At 39.5% G+C, this 24,298-nt stretch overlaps 1 protein-coding gene across 2 annotated transcripts in view; it reads left to right on the top strand.

The window, feature by feature from the left end:
• The window catches only part of LOC149142385 (putative protein phosphatase 2C 57), a 129,935-nt gene that overhangs the window by 56,762 nt on the left and 48,875 nt on the right, over positions 1-24,298 (top strand). For both annotated transcript variants that reach the window (XM_089453291.1, XM_089453290.1), the window contains one exon: positions 21,013-21,210. In XM_089453291.1, the coding sequence (XP_089309417.1) occupies positions 21,013-21,210 (198 nt within the window). The remainder of the gene's footprint in view (positions 1-21,012; positions 21,211-24,298) is intronic.

Here is a 24,298-nt window from a genome sequence, read left to right on the forward strand (position 1 = left end):
ATAAAACATAAATGACTTATTAATGTATTTAGCATTTTTTTTAGTTAATTTCAGACCACTTAGATGTGTTTTTCACCACTATTAAAAATGTATATGACTGTTGTAACAAATAATGAGGAAAATGATGGTTTAAAGATCAAACCCTTAGGCCCTAGGCCTTGAAGATCACTTGCCCAAGTTGCCAAAAAAATTTCAATATCTGAAACACAAATTTTTACCAAATTTTCTGTAAAACCCACCAATAATTAGCTTCAGAAAATCAAATATTCAAATCAGAAATGGAGCAAGGGAATCTAGGGCCAATAAAAGCTAGCACTAGGGCCAATAGAATTAGCGTTGGGCTAGGAGAAGGCAAATCTGGGCTTAGGAGCCCCAAAACTTGAAACCCTTGTTCTGAAATTTTTTTATTTTGCTTCAGATCTTCAAATTTATTGCAAAATCTTTAATGGCCGGCTTGATAAGATATTGCTCTCCAGGGCCTAGATCTGTTTCAAAACCCCCAGATCTTCTTGAAAAATCTAAGATCTGAAGATTTACTTGGTTGATTTCTCAGATCTGAAGATTTACTTGGCTGATTTCGCAGATCTATTCCTGCAAACCATCTTTGAGCCCAGATCTTGCCTTTCAGGGTCTAGATCTAACTCAGATCTGAAGATTTACTTTGCTAATTTCTCAGATTTATTCCTGCAAACAATCTTTGAGCCCAGATCTTGCCCTCCAGGGTTTAGATCTAGCTCAGATCTGAAGATTTACTTGGCTGATTTCTCAGATCTATTCCTGCAAACAATCTTTGAGCCCAAATCTTGCCCTCCAGGGTCTAGATCTAGCTCAAATTTGAAGATTTTCTTGGCTGATTTCTCAGATCTATTTTTGCACAAGTGAAAAGAGAAAAACCCAATACTTAATATGTACAAAAATAGAGAAAATTCATAAACCCATGTGTTAAAATTCAAAATTATGTTACAAAGTTTCAGATCTACACAAGTAAATAACAGATCTATACAAATAATTTACAGATCTATACAAATAATTTAGAGATCTATCAGATCTGAGGAGTATGAGTCCAACTCCTCTCCTAGATCTAATAATCTAAGGCTCTTAATCGCAAGATCTATCGAAATTTCCACAAAATATTTAAAAGATTTTGAAATTTTAGAGAGTTACTAGCTCAAAAACACTCTGCAGAAAAAAATTATCGTTAGATAAATCCTGAGGCTTATATGAAGTAGGCTCTTCCGAAAATATGTGTTTAGAGTTGGTTGGTCCAACGAGGATTATCCCCAAACGCTCAATGAGAACCTGAGAGATCTTCTGCAAACACTAGATCAACCATCAAATCAAGTAGAGAAATAGAACAACAATAAAATTTCGAAGAAATAGAGATACCTGCTACTTCAATCAAAATTAAAAATGTTACCTTAGATCCGACAAACTGTATAAGATACATGTATTAAGATTATTCTAAGAGAGCTATTGATTGATAGTTTTCACATAATAATAAGCAGAAAATAAAACAATGTTACCATAAATTCATGAAGAGGAACACTAAAGCACGTTGAAACCCAAAGACTTTTGCATTAATTCAAAAAAAGTATACAAGAGAGCTTGAGAGCTTAGTACACGATTCAAAGATCGGATGATCCTGACTGACAAAATGATCTCCTATTTAAAGATAAATCCTCCAACGGCTAGTTCGAGTGATCCACGTCAAAACAATCTCGACCGTTGATGAGGATCAATTTTTTTTTAATCTCATCCATCGAAATTTTAAATTATTGAAGAAATTCGAAATTTTCAATTAAATTTATTTTAATTAATTCAAAAATTAAAATTTTGAATTAATTTCCTCAAAATTTTGACTTTGATTTAACCCCAGGGACCAAGGGCTTAAAATTTAGCCAAATAATTAGTTTATCTTAGTCCCTAGACCTTTTAAAATTTAATTATTTAAGGACCAATGAATTATGCTTTCGGAGAATTTAAATTTACTTAGGACCTAGAATTAATTAAATTTCTGGCTTAAGATTTTAATTAATTTTGGCCAGAAAATTTAATTAATTAACTTATGAGGGGATAAATTATTTTGCCAACCCTCAGGACACTTTACATCATGATTTTCACATTTTTTACATCACAAGGGGGGAAAACCCATCTCAAAAGGACTCTCACAGATTACCGAGTTCTGTGACACAAATATAATCTAGCAGGTCAAACAATTTGTAATAAAGTAACTTAACCAAATAGTTAGGATTATTCTCAAATCACTTTTACATAGACTCGATTTAAAACACTAGGACTCCTCTAAGATTCTAGTGACAAAATCCACTGTTGCTTTGGGGTAAGGCTGAATGAAAACTCTGCCGACCATTTGAGAATGGATCGGTGAGACAAAAAACTTCCTGAAATGTAGATCGTTACCGGAAAAATAGGTTTACCTAGGCAATTACATGATGCAGATCTGCTGAGATTATTTACATCATTTACAAGCAGAATGGGTTTACACTATAACATGATAATTAGGCTGATGATAATAGGTGGATGACACAGACACATCGATCAGGTGCTATCCTTTTTGCAAAAAAAGGGGCTATACTGCTATGGGTCGTTGACACGTAGTGGTCAACAACCCCCTTCTTCATCCCCTTCTTCATTTTCAACCCTTCTTTTTCTACTCTCCAACACCATAATAACCAAAAAAGGAACCAAGAAGAAGAAAATGCCAAGAAATATAACCATGATGTTTGAATTTGCAAAAAAATGGAATGGGAGAAATTTTTTTATTTATTTATTTAGTAATGAACATTAAAAAAAAATTGCTAGAATAGAGCCTACCTCTTTGGCCTTCAATCTCCCCTCCTTGCTTTCTCTTACTCCGTGCTCCTTGCTCCTTGGCACTTACTCTCTCCTTGCACCTTGCTCCTTGCTCTCACTCTCACTTGCTTTCTCTTGCCCCTCACTCTCTCTTGCTCCTCACCCTCCTTTGCTCTTGCTCTCACTTGCTCTCTCTTGCCCCACTCTCTCTTGCTCCTCACCCTCTCTTACTCTCCTCTTGCTCTCACTTTCACTCTCTTCTAAAATAATGAAATTGATTGGAGGGAGGGTTTATTTATATTCCCTCCTTCCCTTTTTCCCCCAAATTCGGCGCCTTTTTTTATTTTTATTTTCTGGTGGTTTTTTTTCATCTGCACAATTTTTTTCACCGACTGGGAGCGTTTTTTATAGCCCGGGAGCGGTCGGGAGTGATCACTCCCCGATTGCTCCCGAAGCAATGGGAGTGATCACTCCCTAATTCGCTCCGGCAATAGGCAGGGAGCGGAAATTTTTTCGGGAGCGCGCCCCCGACCTGCTCCTGAGTTGCTCCCTCGAGGAGCACAGATTGGGAGTGGGACCGGGGGGGGGGGGAGCGCTCCCCCGCAACACTGAGAAAAACATCTGGAAATTCGGATAACACTGGGTATTGCTCTAGGGATGGCCCTTTTTCCTTGCCTACTTCCTTTACTGCATATACTTGACAACCTTTTCTTAGGCAACACTTCATTTGCATTGCTGAGATGAAGCATAAAGATACCTTCCTCTTAATACCCTGGATTTGGATCGACTCTCCTTCGTCATTTATGCAAGGAATTCTTTTTCCATAACAGTCTATCCAAGCTGGATGAATTTCTAATCAATCCATCCCTATGACGAGATCATAAATTCCACAAGGCTTCCTTACTAGCTTCCACGGCACCACGATACTCTTCTTCTGCTGACGAAAGAGAAATGACAGCCTGTTTCTTACAAGCCCATGTAATAGGTCCTGAACCAAGAGTGAAGACATAACCGGCAGTAGACTTCCGATCATCAGGGTCACCAGCCCAATCAGAATTAGTGAAACCAACTAACAGAGGAGCTGCTTTGGCACTGTAATGAATCCCAAACTGTACTGTACCTCGAACATAACGAAGTATTCTCTTAGCTGCTTTCCAATGACTTTCACGGGGGTTTTGCATAAAACGAGCAACAAGGCCAACAACAAAGGAAAGATCAGGACGAGTATGGGTTAAATACAAGAGTTTTCCTACAAGTTGACAGTATAAGGTAGCATCAACTTCAGGAGAAGTACAAGAGACTGAAAGTTTGACTCCAGACTGAAAGGGAGAAGGGGCTGGCTTACAGTCTTCCATGTGAAAATGACGAAGAATATCACAAGCATACTTGGACTGGGAAAGGAAAATACCCTCCTTGGATTGCAAGACTTGAAGACCGAGAAAATAGTGTAAGTGTCCTAAGTCTGTCATTTCAAATTTCTTTTTAAGGCTGGACTTCACATGGTTTATAAGGTTGGGATCACTACCAGTAAGAATAAGATCATCAACATAAAGAACAAGGATGATAAGAGAGTTGCCCACTTTCTTGGTGTAGACAGTATTGTCAGAATGACACCTAGAAAAGCCAGATTCTAAAAGAAAGCTATCCATTTTGGCATACCAAGCCCGAGGAGCTTGCTTGAGGCCATAAAGGGATTTCTTAAGTCGACAAACAAGGCTGGAGTCTGTTTGTATGAAGCCAATGGGTTGTTCCATATAGATTTCTTCCTGCAAGTCCCCATGCAAGAAGGCAGATTTAACATCCATCTGATGGACTTCCCATTTTAAAGAGGCAGCGAGGGAAAGAACAAGGCGGATAGAGTTCATTTTGGCAACAGGGGAGAAGGTTTCAGTGTAGTCAATGCCTTCAACCTGTGAAAAGCCCTTAGCAACGAGACGAGCTTTATGTTTATCAACTTTCCCATCTGGTCCATACTTGGTTCTGTAAACCCATTTACATCTAACAAGTTTGCGTCCCTTTGGTAGAGGGACAAGATCCCATGTATTATTTGTCATCAATGAATGATATTCTTCATTCATAGCTGCTTCCCAATGTGGATGGCCTGAAGCTTTTGCAAAAGTGTCAGGATCATGATTTACTGGAGCTTGAGCCAGTAAAGAAGAGGCTCTTTCAAACTGAGAACGTGTACGTCGCTGATCTGTAGGATCACCGGCAAGATCACCTGCTGCATCCCGAGTAGCACGGACCCATCTTGGAAGTTGAGGATCTTGAGAAGGTGGGGGAGGATTATCATCCTCGCTTTCATCATCTGAAGAAGAAATGTTTTCAAAAGTAGAAGAGATAGGAAGAGGTGGCACATCCGCCGGACTAGGCTCGCAGGCCGATTTATTTTCATCAAATTTTACATCTCTTCTAATGATAACATTTTTGAACTTGAATGGAATAAGTCTATAACCTTTTACATCTTCAGAATATCCAACAAAAGTACATTTCTCACTCTTAGGTTCTAAAGCTTTACGCTTTTCATCTGGAATATGGGCCCATGCTTCACTTCCAAACACACGAAAGTGACTTACATCTGGTTTAATGGAACTCCAAGCTTCTTCTGGAGTGATATTCTCTAGAACCTTAGTAGGAGTGCGATTGATTATATAATTTGCACAATTAATTGCTTCGGCCCAAAAACTAAGACTGAGTCCTTTAGATTGCAGCATACAATTAGCCATTTACTTTAAGGTGCGATTTTTCCTTTCAGCTACACCATTTTGTTGTGGAGTGTATGGAACAGTATGTTGCATTTGAATTCCATTTTCGGTGCAAAAGTTGATGAATGTGTTTTTAACATATTCTCCACCATTATCAGTTCTTAGCTTAAGAATTTGATGTCCAGATTGTTTTTCAACAAAGGCTTTGAAGGCCAAAAATGTGTTAAATACTTCGCTCTTGAGTTTTAAGAAGTATACCCAAGTGCGTCTGGAGAAATCATCAATGAAAGTTAAGAAGTACTTGCAGCCAGAGAATGAAGCAACAGGAAGAGGACCACATAAATCACTGTGCACAAGCTGTAAAGGGGCTGAGGCGTGCCAAGAGGCACGTTTGTCAAAACTGTCCCGATGATGTTTTCCGAGTACACATCCGGAACAAACACCATCTCTGCAAGATACCATAGGAAGACCTGTCACCATATTTTCTTTACATAGATGCTGAAGGGAGCGATAGTTTAAGTGACCAAATCGCTCATGCCAAAGTTTGCTCACTTCATCATTATGAGCAACAAATATTGAGGGAAGATTTGATGACCCAAAGTTGTGAAACTTATACAACCTTGTGGAATCATCAGCAAGACCAGTAGCTAGAATCTGTTTAGGATCTTTTAGATCCTTGATTACAACATCATGAGGTGAAAATTCAACAATTTTACCTTCACCTGAATGAGTTATCTGATAGACAGATAGAAGGTTGCAGGATAAGGTTGGAACACATAATACATCATTAAACTGACCATTGTCTAGATGAACAGTTCCAGTCCCTACAACATTAAGAGATCTATCATCACCAACATATATATTTTTGGTGTTACAATCATTTAAAGAAGAAAACATGGCTTGTTTTTTGGCCATGTGATAAGAGGCTCCAGAATCAATGAGCCACTCATGAGAATGAGAAGAAGAAGATACATTTAATGCATAACCAGACTGAGATGATTGACAACGACATGCAGAAAGTGCCATTCCGGAAGTTGAAGTTGAAGTAGGCTCCACATGGATGTTATGTTTCTTCATTGCGGCTTCCAAGGCTTCCATCTTCTTAAAGCATTTAGATTCTAAGTGGCCATCTCGATTACAAAAGTTACAATGTCTATCAGTCTTCTTCCATTTGTTTTTATTGGTCTTATCATTTTGAGGCTGAGTTGGTTTAGGACCATTCTTTTGAGGATATGACTTCTTAGGATTCTTTGAATTTGGTTGCTGCTGGGCGGCTAACGCTTTCGTGGAAGAGTTTCCAAGATTAAGAAGACCAAGGTGTAAGAGTTTTTCTTGTTCTCTTATTAAGGAATCACAAAAGGAGTCAAAGGAAGGGGCCTTGTAGTCTTTTCCTTGACAAATGAAAGCTTCCCTTGTAGAATGGAAAGTGGAAACAAATACAGAGTAGGCTGGTCCCAACTTAGTAAGGATGGAATAAATAAGGTTACCATCTTCTTTTTTAACTTTAACACCTTCCAAGAGATATCTAAGGGTCTTGAATTTGGACAAGAAATCTTCAATGCAAGAAAAATTATTAGGATCCAAAGTAAGCAACTCATTTTCAAGTTGATGGGCTCTAATTTTATTTTTAATCCCAAAAACTTTAGCGAGTTTTTCTAATGCTTCATGAGGAGTCTCAAGTTCTGCAATGTGGAATCTAAGATCAGGAGAAATAGACATCCCTATCAAACCACGTGCTTGATCTTGTCTATTTTCCCATTTTGCAGCCTTGTCTTCATCTTTTGGTTTCTTCTCTTGGTCTGTGGCTATTCTGAAGAGACCTTTACTTCTAAGTAAATCTTCCATGTAGGCTACCCATTGGAAGTAGTTAGTGCTGTCAAGAATGACTTGGCATGGACTTTCCATTTTTAAAAAAAAACTGAAGCTGAAGATGCTGAAAGTAAGTGTTCCAATGGATAGATCTCGAAAAAATAGGCGGTTTTAAAAAAAACGGCTCTGAAAAAGGCTTCCGGATGAAGAAGTTATGGCTTTTTGAAAAAAAAATTGTTGATGTTGCCGGCAAAGTGCGCGAATGTGCGGGAATGAAAAAATCCGCCCCCACAAAATGGAGACTTGAACCCAAGACCTCTACTCTCTTAAAATAGCTTTGAACCAATTGATCTATACAAAAAATTTGAGAGAGAGCGAGAGAGAGAGAGAGAGAGGGGGGGCCTTGGTTTGCGTGCTTGCCTTGAGAAAGCTCTTTTTCCCTACAAAACACAAAACACAAAACCCAACACGAATATGCAAAGAAAAACGAACCTTGCGGCTCGAAGTTAGCTTTAGCCAAAAAAACTAGAAATTTTTAAAAAAAAATCTCAAAGTTAGCTTTAGCCGAAAAACTAAATATTTTTCTCAATGTTTCTGATTTTCCGAGATCACACTAAGGTGCAGGGAAAAGAGCATACGCATGAGAAAAATCCTTCCTTTCTGTTTCTGATTTGCCCAGATCGCACAGAGTCGCAGGGCAAAGAGCATACGCAAAAATGAAAGGTATAGATCCGGTAAAAAAAAAGGGCTAAATAAACCGAAATCGAAATAAGCAGAGAGAAAATAACAGTACACTGCAAAAAACACTGTATACCTCCCGATCTGAAAAATGACGCAGCTAGGGCTACCGGAAACCTTTTCGCGTGAAACGAAAGGGGTTCCTCACTGGAACAGATGCTCCGAATGCAACAGAGCAGTCCTCTCGGCCCGAAAGCAGTCAGAAACAACAGATCTAGGAAACGACAGCCGCATGCAGTTCTACTGGCTTCAGATTTGGATCACCAACGGACGCGGCCCTCAAATAGCTCTGATACCATGTAGGAATTTACAGGGTAAGTTCCTCAGAAAGAATACCAAAAGGACACCGCTCACAACCAGATCACAGATCAATACACCAGTATTTTTGACGTGGTTAAAACCCTCAAAGAGGGAAACAGTCCACGACCTGTCCCAACGTGGGTACTACAGGCAATTTATTAATCAAAGAATGAAAATTTACATAAGCTTCTCTCATGCACGGATTATCCGAACAATGACCCTCCATGCGCTTTAAATAGAACTCATGGACCAATCGGGTGTCAAGCCACGGATCAAGTATCGGTAATACCGAGGAGAGAATGAACCGTCGGATCACTACATATCGTGACCGTCGGATTGTAAGTTACAAAATGTACAACGGTAAAGAAACACACTTTACCTAACTCTATACCTAACTCTACACTAGACCAAGTTGAACTTAACTGTATCCTATGTGTCGGAATATCCTAACAGTTGTGACATATACTTTAAACTTAGTTGAACAAACCGTTAGATTAACTTTGCATTGGTCAACACTTAATTCTATGGATTGAAATTCTCTTGAAGCCATTTCTACCCGTCTAAAATCGTTTTGTTTGTCGGCTACCAACCCACATTTATCTAATGCATATGAAGAATTGAAGCTATCAGTAGCACCAATATCGAATAAAATTTTGAGTTTTATGCCATTAATAGTACTTGAGGATTCCACTACATTGGACTTGGTTGTTGTTGACTACTGCATGGATACTATGATTGCCTTTGGTGCTTAATGATGGTTCTTTTCCTTCTGTATGCATCACACTTGATGAAGCCTTTGGACAATCACGTTGTAAATGAGGTCCTCCACTCCCCAACAATTAACCTGGGATGATCCCCTTGAGTCATATAGTGAGTTTGTTGAAAAGGAGCTTCGTCCTCTTGTGTTGCTTCCTCTCATGCTTCTTCCTCTATTATTAGTTCCTCAAGAGTTCCATTGACTTACATTAGATTTTGACGATTCTGCAGATATAACATTTGCTGCCATGGGAGCCCTTGCTCCTACTCCTCTTGGAGTAAATCTATTACCATAAGGAGGTGGTCTCGAACTACTCCCCGTAAAGAATTTTTTGAGTCTTCCCTGGAAATCATGGTTGTCGGGGTCTTGATGGCTTGATATCTCTTTTGATCCCTAAATGCTCCTCTGCATAGCGGGCACATTCAACTGCCTTTGCTACTGATGATGGTCTCCACATTCTAACCATGGCTTTGATTCGAGGGTTTAATCCATACACGAAACACTTAGCTTGGTGTTCATCAGTGTCCAGATAGGGAACATATTTTACAAGTTCCATAAACTTCATCTCATATTCTTCCACTGTTTTGTTACCTTGGATTAACATGTGAAAAGCTTTAGCTTGCTGCTCTTGAAACTAGGGTGGCAAGTACTTTGCGCAAAATCTTTCTTTGAACAACTCCCAGGGAACATTGTTCGATGTGAGATGCAATTGCTTTTCTAGATTTCCCCACCAAATCAAAGCACTTTCCCTTAGCTGAAATATAGCAATCTTTGTCTTTGAGGTAGAAGAATATTCTCTTAGCGCGAAACACCTTGTCATTCCTTCCAGTGATGCTTCAACATGTTCTCTGGCTCGCCCTCCTGAAAATTCTGGAAGCTTAATCTTTTGTAGCTCCCTAGAAATATCCTCTTGCGATTGTCTATAATCTAAACCTTTGGACCCCTCTGGATTTCCTCCCTCAAGGTGAGGTCGCTCTTCCTTGGTACTGGTTGTCGGCGACCCTTTTAGTGTTTCCAGGATTGCTTCTAATGAGCACATTATAATGGTTAGTTTAGGTGTCGAAGCGGTTGGTGTTGATGACGGTGCTGGTGGTGGCGATGGCATTGGCAGCACCGCTAGACGATGTTGTCGTTGATATGTCTTTACCATTGCAACTTTTTCCTGGTCACAAAATATGGCTATAAGTATTTGAGGTATAATTTAGATTAGGAAATATAACTTCGTAAATTCAAGTTCACATGCATACATGGGTTTTCTGCTATTATTACCTGCAAGCAGGGGTTACTGATATTGAGGTCAAGGAGGGTGGTATCGTTACCTCCTTGTCCTGAATTGAAGGGAAATCTATTCTAATATGTAGGAATGTGTAACCATGCATATCATACTGTAAATGTCTTTACAGTTCATAAGGGGTTGTTTATTAATGGTTTTAGCTCAATGTTTTCGACATTTAGCAAATGCCATGCAACAATCCATTTTTAATAATGCCATTATGTTACAATTTATTCATATGATTCCTACATGGCTTCCTTCTCATGATGTTTAACGATCTTGTGGGTTGATGTTTTTAGGAATATATATATATATAACAAAATAAAATATTACATAAAATATCCAATATTCCTTGAATAATAAACAAATGTCACGAAATTATAAATGGTTGAATTTTAAGTATAAATAACTTAGTTTATTAATTAATTTATTTATAGTATTTTTAATTATAATAATTTTTTTTTAACAACTATAAAGTTAATATTGAAAATTGATATAAATATAAATAGAGTTTTAAAATTCACAAAAGAAATCTTACATTGAAAATTACCTATATTCACACAAATCTTTTACTGGTTTAATATATATATATATAAAATAACTTATTCATTTATTTATTGTGCACTCTAACACATTAACATAACCAACCCCTTAATTCTTAATAACATTTATGTTTGATGAGGAACGAGCCGAGCAAAAATAAAAATAAAAATCATAATAATAATAATAATAATAAATATTAAAGACCTATCATAAACTATATTATGATAAAAATAGAAGCCAACATATAGGTTGGTTTTCTGTGTGAGATTTGTCTTTTCCATTTTCATATGTCCCAATTAAATAGATACTTAAGAAAGAGATAACTTATCATGTAATAGATTAGTGTGTGCTAAAAAAATAAATTAAAAAATAACATAAAATAAACATAAAATATTAAAATAATAAATAATGCTATGCTCTTATCAAATTCATAAATATCACTCTCGTCACTGGTAACATAATATTTATGGCTTTCTATGCGTGCGCAACTACAGATTAGGATGATGAGAGAGTAGGGGAAGCTCATTTAGAATTAAAATATAGTATATGAGATTCATTATAAACATATTTGGTATATTTTAAACTTACATAACACATTATATATTATCGCAAATATACTAAATATAATAAGAGCCTCGTGCTGGGACGACGTGCACTGGCCTCATATCTTAGGACAATGAAATTTGGAGCAACGAAATATTTATTATATTGTGATCAGGGGGCACAAATGTTAAACTAGGGAGGTTTGGAATATTTAAAATAAGCCAGTTACCTTTCATTGTCCGACAGAGGTCGACATTAGAAAATGGATAAACAAAAAAAATGATGTCGCGACCTAATGCGAGTGAGGCACATCCGAAGGAGGCAAGTGAATAACACGTGTGTCTGACACCATTTGTTTGATATGTGGTCAAAGAGATGTGGAAGTAAGCATAGATGTTACCTTTGATGAAGACACTGCCCTCGGGAAAGCTAGAAATCTCCCCATCTCAAGGAAGACGATGATGATGTTGCCGAAAAACAAGAAGAACCCCCTATGGATAAGTCTATGCCCGATGTTGATGGTCCGATGGATCCTATTGATCCACCTCCTAGTGATCCCTCTACCTCAAGGAAAAGACCACTATGGCTCAAAGATACTCTTGAAGATGCTGAAAAACATGCTGCTCCAAGAGGGACATTTCATGAAAGTAAGAAGCTTAACAGGTAAAAAGGGTTACTTGGCTGCCATGAGTACCATTATTCAAGATGAACCTTGCACGTTCGAAGAAGTTGTAAAGCACCAAGTATGGAAAGATGCGATGAATGAGGAATATGAGTCAATCATGAAGAATGATGTTTGGGAAGTGGTGCCTAGACCTAAGGACAAATTTGTGGTCACTTCTAAATGGATCTACAGGGTAAAACATGGCACTGATGAAAGTGCTGAAAAGTATAAGGCAAGGTTCGTAGCTCGTGGTTTCTCTCAAAATGAAGGAGTGGTCTATGTCGAAATATTTGCACCAGTGGCTCGATACACCACTATTCGATCTATAATTGCTTTCATCCAAACCAAGGATGGAGCCTACATCAAATGGATGTCAAGACTGCCTTCTTGCATGGCTCACTTAAAGAGGAAATCTACTTGGAACAACTGTAGGGGTTTGAAGTACAAGATCGAAGGTCTCATGTATGCAGGTTGAAGAAAGCCCTCTATGGGTTGAAGCAAGCCCCTAGGGCTTGGTATGAGAGAATTGATAGCTATCTTATGAAGCTAGGATTTACTAGAAGCTATGTTGATGCAAACCTATACTTCAAGGTTGAAAAGGACATGCCACTTATTTTGGTCCTTTATGTTGATGATCTCTTTCTAACTGGTGCAGACCCTCTCATTTATCAATGTAAGAGAGAGTTGACTTCTGAATTCGAGATGAAGGACCTAGGATTGATGCATTACTTCCTAGGCTTGGAGGTCTGGCAAAAGCCAGACGAGATTTTCCTTTCCCAAAGAAAATACATTGTGAAGTTGTTAGAAAGATGTGGGATGGTGGCATGCAAGTCTGTGACTACTCCAATGGAACTAAACTTCAAGAATGTTAAACACACATGGACAACAAACAATGTGAAAGATAAATCAATGAGTTCATATTTTTATTAACATCAGATATACATTTATAGTACAATGTGTGACTCTTGGGTTTCAGATCCCAAGGTCTCTTGGACTGCTTAGTCTTTTCGGCTTCCACACTAACCCTTTAGGATTAGGTGTCCAACATTCCCCCCTTAATCCGAAGGGTTATGTATGAGTCCAAGAAGAGAGCTGTAATACAAAATGTGCAAAAATGCATGGCAGCACTAGGCTGAATGTGCTCTATGAAATGTTGGTAAAAAAGGGCGGTGGTTTAAGGATGACCACCAACACTGGAACGCTTAGTGCAGTTCCCGGAACTCTTCCAAAACTGGCAAGAAACTGTAGTTTTCTGCTAGAGGAAGTGTTCTCAATCTGTGATGGTTTAAGGATGACCAACAACTCTGGAATGCTTAATGCAATTCCTGAACTCTTCCAAATCTGGCAAGAAGCTGGTGTCTTCTGCTAGAGGAAGTGTTCTCAATCTGTGATGGTTTAAGGATGACCAACAACTCTGTAATCCCTGGAACTCTTCCAAAACTGGCAAGAAGCTGGAGTCTTCTGCTAGAGGAAGTGTCCCAGATTGCCAACTGAAGGCATGTTCAGGCATCTTTGTCTCTGGCTACAACTCTGAAACTGGTGTGGCAGGTTGTGGCTCAGGCTCGCTTGATGTGACTTTGAAGCTTGTAGATGACCATCATTTCCCCCCTGTCAGGTACAAGGTGAGAAGATGAAGAAAACTCAACTGCAAGACCGTTCAATATTCTGGAACAAGTTCTGACATGTGTTTGGAATATCTTCTTGGCTGTTGATGCCCATTGCCAAGAAGCGATCCATCCTAGATGAATCTTTGTTCTTGCAGGATGTTTGTTTCTGAAGCATCTGTGTGAAGAATGACTGGTTTTATGACAGTGCTTACATGGATGAAGATCAAAACAGTGATCTTTCAAATGGCCAACTCGGTCACAGTGTTGGCATTTCACGATCTGTTGTTTTTGTTGTTGTTGTTGCTGTGGAAGAGGAGTAGAATCTGGAACAGCTGAAACTGAACTGTCATAAAGAGCAGGTGAACTGTCATGAATAAATCCAGCACTTTGAAACTGAATAGGCTTGGCATAGTCTGGAATATGAAAGGACAAGTCCTTGTCATATCCAAGACTAGTTCTGTGCTTGTTGTGGACAAGCTGTTCCCAAGGTCTGATGATGGGCTTGGGAAATGCAGACTGAGTTTCTGCATCTGCATATACAACTGCTGCTTTATTTGAATGAACTGTACCATTATTAACATGCTGCTGATGGGTGGTTGTCTCAATGTTCTGAACAAACACAGGTTCAGAATGGTGTCTATTTTGATGTAGCTCTTCTTGCTGTAGCTGTGATTCAAGCTGCAAAAAATCGATCTTTTCTTGTACATTTTGCAAACAACTATGAATATCGGTGAGAAAATCCTTGCTGATTTTGACTGTATTATTCATACTAGAGAGTATTAGATTGTCCACTAACTCTAATATTGCACCGATTGGAGCCATTTCTAACCTCAAAAGATAGTAAAACAATGAGGAAAAGATGGACACCAAATAAACTTATGGCAACAATCTTCAAATCGATCAGCTTGCAATAGATTCAACATACAAAGAATGGTGATATCCAGAAAACAGACTCCTCATTCAAAAAAATGAATTTTCTTCAATTCACCTGAGAGTTTAACTTCCAACAAAGCATGCTCCACTCTTTAGCAGGATCCAACAGGGCACTTTCTGTCACTATAAAGATTTTTTGACATCCCAACTCTCAACTTCACACCAATTATGTTCATTAAATCCCTTCGGCAATACAAATCAAACTAGGGCAAATAGCCATACAATGCACAATAACTACTCAGAATGGCATTCGAGGATCATCAGGACCCATGTGAAACCAATGGGAGATATTACGCACAGGTGAGTCAATATTCAGCTCCCACAGACAGTGACTATGTCCACGAGCAGTCTGAAATTATTGACATTTATTTTTCAGCAATATTAATACATCCTTTTCTAGCCACAAGAATACTGTAAATCTGTACCCACCAGGGATATGCCCAACAAAAGGAAAACGTGGTCTTTTTCCTCAACCAATGCTACGCTCCAGAATTCAAAACATATTCTCTATAATAAATATTTGAGCACATGATCGTGGCCAAGCTATATAATTTCTTGGATGATTGGAGAAGAGAGAAAACTACTCTTGCAAATCGTTCTTCACATTGTCTTGCTGCCACTCGATTCTATAGCTTCCAGACTCTCCCTTCTGACGCAGTCAATGTGAGCGGAAACTTTGCTTCTTTGTAAGACAGTCACTGACGTTAGTGCCCCAATGCACATGCTGCAAGTCGTGTTGCCTCACATTTTACCATGCACACAGTAGACAATGGGCATCCACTGATACTGCTACACAAACACTACAACACGTGCTCCAACAAGAGGTGGAGACAGTCAACTAACAACACAAAGCGCTTATCCTCATTTAGTAAAGGGAATACGACTTACACAGGCCCAAAACGACCTTCGACAACCCACAGGGAATAACAGATCAACAAATATGCCACCCTTTGATCAATACACATGCCAACAACGTGAAATAATAGTTACGGTCCATAGAAAACTCGACCCCCAATGAAGAAAATGATTACATCCATGGAATAGAGGGAAAATCCGTCCCCTTCTTGACTGTAAACTAGTCCCCAACAACCACAATAAAGCTCAGGCTTCTCTAACACAACTGAGCACATGAACAATACGACCATGCTATGATCCCCTTCCAAGCACCATTGGATGAAAACGATCCCATACACCTTGCACAGACCGATTTCATACTGATTTTTGTTGACGATGCCTTCGTAATTCGCCCATCTCCAACTCATATGAATTTGGCCTGATTCTAACTACAACTGCTACCGATTAATGAGATGTGGCAAACCGTCGAAAAAAAGAGATTGACTTTAGACATAGAAATTTAGCCTAAGAGTTGCCTTCCTTCTTCTCAGACGCCCGTAACAGAGGATGAAACCCTTCTACATCATCACGCCATGTTCATGAATTGCTTGTGATTACAGTGGGAAAAGATCCGTCTGGTCACGACGCACGCAAATTACAACTCCGCTCTCTATAGTGAATGCGACCACTATAATATATTTTGAATTCTGCTACGTCCAATACGGTTTCCAATGAGTTGATTCTCCTTAGCGAAAAACGACCTTCTACAGGTGAATTTGGATTTTTCTCATAGCAGATCCATGTAGCTGCAATTTATTGCACCATACATAGTCTACAAAAAGCCAAAAAGCCTTCCCGGCTTTTGCTGTAACATACAGACGGGCGGAACAGTAGAATGGAGGCATTGCGCACAGAGCATGGCAACAACTACGAGTGCCATTCTGTCAACAGTGGTGCCCGTCCTCAACCGTTTCTACATTATATGGATTTTATGTCAGGACAGAGAGCAGAGAGCGTATGCAGCGCTGGTGCGCCAGGGAGCAGAGGAGCAGAGGTGTGTCAGGCAACGTATTCAGGCCAGAGGCAGCGTATTAAATGCAGGTGGAGCAGCGCTTTTAAATGGAGCGTTTCGAATCAGGTCAGAGGCAGCGCAGAGAGGGGCAGCGAATCGACAGAGTATATGGGCAGAGCGCAGGAATTTATGGGAGAGAACGTTTCGATTCTAGAACTGATAGAATGTTTTGATTACAACAGCCACTGAATGGTCTCCAGCAGCGTAACGCACCATTACACTCATGAACCGCACCATATACCATTCAAATGATTTAAAAAACACGGCAATATCAAGCATCAACCATTCAAATGTTATTATTCAAAAGCATTCCAACGGACATATATACCAGCATATAATCGGTCTTCAAAATATATTTGCCATCACCATCTTACATATACAACCAGTGTATAATCGATGCGTAGGTTTACACAGGCCACAAAAAACAAGTGGCTCACAAAGGATTGAGCAGATTATGAACGTACTGGCTCTGATACCATGTTAAACACACATGGACAGCAAACAATGTGAAAGATAAATCAATGAGTTCTTGTTTTTATTAACATCAGATATACATTTATAGTACAATGTGTGACTCTTGGGTTTCAGATCCCAAGGTCTCTTGGACTGCTTAGTCTTTTCGGCTTCCACACTAACCCTTTAGGATTAGGTGTCCAACAAAGAAGCTATGTGGAAGTGCTGGTGATCCCGAATTGGCAAATCCTTCTAAACATAGACAATTTGTGGGGACCCTGATGTTCTTGGTAAACTCCCGACCAGATATGCTTCGTTGTAAATACTTTGAGTCAATTTATGGTTGAGCCACATCACATACATTGGGTTGCTGCAAAGAATCTCTTAAGATATCTTTGTGGCACTATCAGCTATGTAGTATGGACTGAGATACATTGCCGGGAATTTGATGCTACATGGATATTCTGATGTTGACTGCGCTGACAATGTGGTGGATAGAAAGAGCATGTCAGGATGTCGCCTCTCTTTGGGATCTGCTTCAATTTCTTGGATGAGCAGGAAGCATAAATCAGTTGCTTTAAGCATCGCTGAGGTTGAATATATTGCAGCTAGTACGGCATGTTGCGAAGCTGTTTGGTTGAGGAAGCTATTTAGTGAGCTATTTGAGCACGTGCTGGATACCATCGTTATTTATTGCGACAATCAGAGTGGGATTCACTTTTCAGAGAATCTCGTGTTCCACGACCACTCCAAGCATATTAATATCAGGTACCATTTTATCTGGGATATGGTACAATAGGGAGCAATAAGGTTCCACCACATCAGGACAAATGAATAGGTTGCAGACATGTTCACGAAGCCCTTGGGGAAGATCAAGTTCTTAGCCTTTCGAGAGAGACTCAGAGTTGTGGAATGAGGGTCCTGCTTGAGTTGGACATTGAGCTCTGGGAGGTCCTGGGGGCCTGGAGTACTTCTTGGAGCTATGTGCGACCATAGGGTGAGTGGTTCACCTTCCCCTATAGGTACGCTATGTTCAGGGTGAGTGGTTCGTCTTCCCCTTTGATACCCCATGATGATATATGTGAGCATAGGGTGTGGTTCACCTTCCCCTATGGTTGATGATATATGCATAGGATGAGTGGTTCACCTTCTCCTATGGCATATGAGTAGGATGAGTGGTTCTCCTTCTCCTATGGCATATGAGCAAGATGAGTGGTTCACCTTCTCTTGCGGATGCACCAACATACATCCTACGCTTGCAGTGTGGGACTCTTGGGAAGTACTTCTCATTTGGCCAATGAGTTGGGGAAAGAGGATAGGGACCATAGCACTAGAGATGGGCGCCATACTGCCTATTTTTAGGATGCATGATGTTCAATGACTTGATCATTTAGGACCAAGTCCGATTGGGGTTCTACCCCTGGTTATGTGGACAAACTTTTGTCAGTCGAGAGTAGGAAGGTCTTGTGACTCACTCCCGAAATCCTTCTTATTATCTATATCAATATTTAGTAGAGATGAGACAAGATGCAAAGATGGTACATGATGACATAATAGCATGATGATAATCAGATGTTGGCAGGCGGAATTCTCCCTAGTTGAGAGGGAGTGTTAAACTGTGCAACTAGTGCCAAATTCCACTTTGGACAACTCATTTGATGGATATAATTATTGCATTGAATTCCTCTTTTCGAGAGGACCAAAATTGACCTAAGGTTCACTGAAATCGGACAAGGAGAAATATGTTTTTGAAGTGAATTCCATACATGTGCAATTTGTCAAGGTCGACCTCACCATCATGTAGGATCATGAAGCCCAAGAGACACGTCTTTTGACCCACATTGACTCATATAAATAAGAGTGGCTTCAAACCTCATTTGGCATCATCACAACTCATCAAATCTTCTCTCTCCTCGTGTGGTTGGGTCTTACAAGTTGCAGGAAGCCTATTTCTCTCACGTGCGAATTTCAGGAGGCATCTTTGACTGGGCGTTGACTTTCTGTTTCAGCTGAGTTTGACCAATGTTGACTGAGGCTCTCTTGACCAGAAATGACTGCTATTTTTGGAGGACAATTTCTGTTTGACCAGGCTGCATTTATTGGCACAAAAACCAAGGACTTCTGGGCATTTTGACCTGTGTTATCCTCAGAGCTGACTTTAGTTTGACTGGGTTTGACTGCGTTTTTGCTGACTATTTTGGGCTGACTTTGACCAGCAAGGAAGGCTGAATTTGACCAAGGTTGACCGAGTTCCAAGTGGGCTGTTTTGTTGTTGCATTGACCACTAGTTAGAGCTGTTTGACCACTGTTGGCTAGAAGCAGAAATTGCAGATTTGACTGGGCTGTTTGTTTGGCTGTTTGGACAGTGGTATTGGATCATCTTATTGTGAAGTCAACTTTGACTTTGACTTCATCATTGTACATTATTGGATTCTCTCTCTGCTGAACAATTGATAATAGATAAGAAGGAGGATCAAGGGTTTCCCCCTTGTGGGGATTTTCCCTAGCATTAGCCAAATATTGGTGTTCTCTTGTCTTGGCTTGTTTTCTGCATTTTACTGTTTATTTTCTATCTACAGTCACTGTCAATGTGATTAATGGTTAATGTGATTGCTATTGGAAATTATCCTTGGGCTAATATAAAGACATTGAAGTAACTGTTGCAAGTATAGAACATACCATTGTGGGTGCTTTGCAGGCATGATATTCCAAAATGTACAATAATTTTGGCTTCTCTGTCAAACAAGATAAACGCAAGCTTAGAAAGTTGAATATCATCCCTTCTGATCTGTATCAATTGTTAAACCAAGAGTAGCGAGGTGCATATACCGCTCAGGTAGAAGTGTCATGTCTGTAATACTAATAAACTAAATTGAAAAAAAATCGATACAAATGAAAAATTAAAAAAGCGGACAATAATAATATTGCTAATACTGGAAGTACTGCTATCACCACTACTACTAATATATGATAATAAAATAAACTAGCATAGTTCCTTTTTAATCCCAATCCTTTAAGCACAAATAGGTTTGTGCTACCATTTCTTTTTGATTCCTCCCTGTGCTTATGAGATCAATAGGGTGAAGATGGATCTGTGCTGGTTGTGGTCATTGGTGACAATTGTATCAATTTTTTTTTTGTTGATGCTCTAAAAATGTCACTTTTAATTCTTTTGTGGTTAATCAGTGTCTCAAATATTTCTCATTTCTCTTGATATTTCTGATTTTATTTCAGGTTGTCGATGTTTCTTATATTTTCTGAGTTTTTCGGGCCAAAGTTTAAGTTTGTTGATATTTTTTCACGATTCATGATATTTTCCCTGACATCTCCCGTAAGTTTGTTTCCAGATCCTCTCCAGATCCTCCCCAGATCCTCAGCGATATTAATGGAGTGCCCTGTGTGGCCACTAAGCTCAAGCATAAATGATACCTCATTGGTAGTGACAAATGTATCACCAATCTGAGCAGAGCTGCCCCATTAAGGGAAAAGGAAAGACACAAATAATACTAGTAAATACCAGTAACCACAGCTTAGCTTAGTTTTATTAAGCTAAAGTACTTTCAACTAAATAAAGTAAAAACTTAAATAGCAATGATACAGATTGTATGAGTGTTTCATATTTAGTGTGTGTGGGTGGAACTAGATATTTTGGTCTCCATTTCACATTTGTAAACAGTATTTCACTAAGACCCACGTAAAGGAACATTCTGTATACATTGATGTTATACAACTAAAGTTTTTATACCTTCAAGAAGTGGATTGATTTCAAGACAATGTGTCGAGCAAGGTTCTTTGTTGTTTGCTTTTGTATTGAAAAAAAATGAATTTTAATCATATTCTGTTGTTTTCAGTAACTCATAATACAATTCCTGGAGATCACTTGTATTGAACATGAGTCATATGGCTATAGATTGCCTTCTGGCACATAAGTAGTGTATGGAAAGTTGATTCATTTATACTTAATTTTCAGATGAAAAAGGGTGATTCTGTGGAGGCAGTAAAGAAGAGAGAAAATGTTGCGACAAATTTTATTCCAGTCCTTCGTTCTGGAGGCTGGGCTGATATAGGTGATCGTGATTGTATGGAAGATACACATGTGTGCATTGACAGTTTTGCAGACAAGTTTGGATTTCCTCCCCTTGGAGAAGGTCCCGGAGCCTTCTATGGGGTATATCTCCTATTCGATTGATTATTTTTGGGTTGAAAATTAACGCTTTATAGTATACTAATTTTGCATTTTGTTTATGGAATTTGTATGAATGAACTTTATCTTGTCCATGGTGTGGACCTCCCCAGCCATGGTACCTAATGAGCATGGCATTATGTTTGAGCACTGATCTTTGGCAGCTCAAAAAATTGTCTTGAAATTACTAAAGTAATTTGTAGTGGATTTTTTAATATTGGTTTTACTTTATTGATATCTTTTATAGAAGAAACTCCCTTTCTTACTCCAGGAAGACATCAATTACTGACCAATTATTTGTTGTGCTTATCTGATGCATTGCTTGAGAACATAGCGTGGCCTTCATATATTGATGTGTGCTTTAGCTTTTAATATATTTTTAAGCTGTAACCTTACTAATGGCGAAAAGACAATATTCTTGCTTTGCAAAATCTTGTCTAATCCAGTCCTAGCACATATCTAAGCTGTCTAAGTTTAATTTTTTATCATAAATAGTATTGTCTGTTTCATTTCGATTTTACAGCTTTGGTACTAGAAGATCTCCTTCAAGGCAACTTCCAGAACTTTGATACTGCAACTTCTCTACTGCAAATTCAGCCCTTGCAACTGCTTCACACAATTTCGGCCTTGCAATTTTGGTCTCCTGCAACCGGCAGCTCCATTGGCAGCTTCACAAACCCTAATAGAGAGACAAGAAAATATAATCTTCAAACTTCGACTTTGGCTCCTCTTCTTCGTCCTCTCAGCTACTCCTATTTTCCTTCGCTATTGCAGATTGAGCTTGTGCTTGTTGTGTGTCCAAATGACTTGAGCTCCTCTACTTTATATAGCCTTCCTTGAGGGTCGAATTCCCCTCCTTTAGGCCGACTTGATCTTGCTCTTGGGCTTGTTACCCACCAATTTGTGGGTGATATCCCCAAGAGAATTTTTTCTACATGATAAGCCTCAGTCGGCAACTAGCGACCCGTTGATGCCTTCTACTAGCTCGTTGTGCCATTTCTCTACCACCTGAGCTAGCCATGTGGTCCCTCACCCACTTGTATTTATCGTATGTTTGAAAGTGGGCCTCTCGAATCTAACGGTATGTCTTGTCATTTGGTAATTGAGTATTGGGTTTACTTATCATGGATACTTCTGGGTGTGGATTAACGGGGGCATTTGGTGTGGGCTTAGTTTGTGCTCTTGTCCCCTTGATCTCTTTTGGTTGTTACCCTTGGATCTTACTCCCGTGGGATCTCCTTTATTGACCATTTGGTTCTAGGGTGGTACTACTTGGGAAACCCCGACTTTGGGTGCGTGGCCCTGCTCCTTTATCCTCACATATTACTCCCTTTCCACTCACTATACCCCCATTCATCTTTTCCCCCACCTGGGTCCACATTCCCGTTCTGGGTCCACATAGGGCTAGCCTCTCTATCCCCTTTCCCCCACCTTGGGTCAGGCCTAGAATGATGCCCGAAGGTTGAAGCAATTAAAAGAAAAATTGAAAAGCATAAATGACCACATTTAACAGGAAATTGTACCACAAAATGCAAAAGATGGTTGGGACAAAAATAGTTAGCATGTGAGAAAAAGCCATTACATGAGCTCTTCCCCAATCATTGGCCATCACCCTGGTTCCATAGGCCCTAGATGAGCCTCATTTATCATTCAGGAACCCATGATTGTCCCAACTCCTGGAGGGCAATGAACCAACCTACCTAAAAGGGGGTAATCATTGCTATATCTTACACATCATGCTCTTGTCCTTTGAGCCCCGAGCAGTTAATTAAAAAAAATTCATAAAAGGCAAAAGGTGTATGAAGAAGGGTGGAAAAATCAAGGTCGGGGCACCTCGTGTACCATGATTGCTCCCTCTTATACTTTACATACCTAGGTGTGGGCTTTCCCTTATCTAGTTACCCCTATGCCCCACTATGTGGCCCAGGATTGCCCCCCTCAGTCCCTCTTCCATTCCACTGATTTGTCACTTGCCACCCCCATTAGAGGGATGTACCTTGGACATACTATCCCCTTTAAGGGTTGAAACCACCTAATAAGGTACATGGCTAACCCCCTTTGGAGCTTGGAGACACTAGCACATGCTAAGGCCCACTACGGAAGGGGGCATGCCATTATGAAGTGCCCACGTTGTTATCCATGATTTGTAAGCTTTTTACCTGATTATTTTAATGACTGGTTGTACTGGAAGCCTAGGAGACACATTGGATCTTATTTAGGATTGCAGGTGGTTTCCATTTGGGTTTGGTTTCCCTATATGGGATCCTAACCCCCAGAGGTCTACATTGACACATGTAGGGTTTGCATAGAGAACCATGGGCCTCGACAATAGCAAACATCACTCCCTGGATCTTCATGGATGCTCAGAGATTACCAGTGATCCACTTTTAGGATGATGATGATATGCTTGGTACATTATGTCCAGTAGGCCCCCACAAGAGCCCCACACTCTTAACAGGTCTCCCAGTGCTTGTACGATGTCATGGAAGCATTCATTCCACCACTTGGACCCTTGTGGAGGATCTCTGATTCATATGGAGACCCATGGGGCCATCTATGCGCCCTCATACCCACTGGGAGCACCACAAGTCTACCACTTGGAGAACAAGGGGTCACCCCTTTGTCCATCATATTCCGAGGAATTTATTCCTCAATATGGCACTTTAGGATTTTATTGAGCCTTTGGAGGGCCCTACGACATGCACATTGTGAAAATTTATAAACTGAAATTCTATCATTACAACAAATGGTTTATTTCACCTACTTATTATTCTCAGTGAGTTATTTACGAAATTCCTTCAACAAATATTAAAATAAATTCTATTGCAGTTATCACACAATTAACCAGAGAAAAAATACATGCACAAGAATCAATCACATCGACACAGTGATTTTTGGACAATTGTCCTCGGAAAAACCCAATGCGGGAAAAACGGGTGCAACAGATGAGGGCTTTATTAATCTTCAGAAGCAATTGCTTTTACAAGGAATGATTTTACAAGGAAACTGAAAGAAAACACTTGATACTTTCCCTCTGAGATCATCTGACACTTTGGAGACCATGCTCCCACTT

Source organism: Pinus tabuliformis, chromosome X (assembly GCF_031772625.1).
Source record: "Pinus tabuliformis cultivar Carrire ecotype Pingquan chromosome X, CPIR1, whole genome shotgun sequence".
Classification (NCBI taxonomy): Eukaryota; Viridiplantae; Streptophyta; class Pinopsida; order Pinales; family Pinaceae; genus Pinus; species Pinus tabuliformis.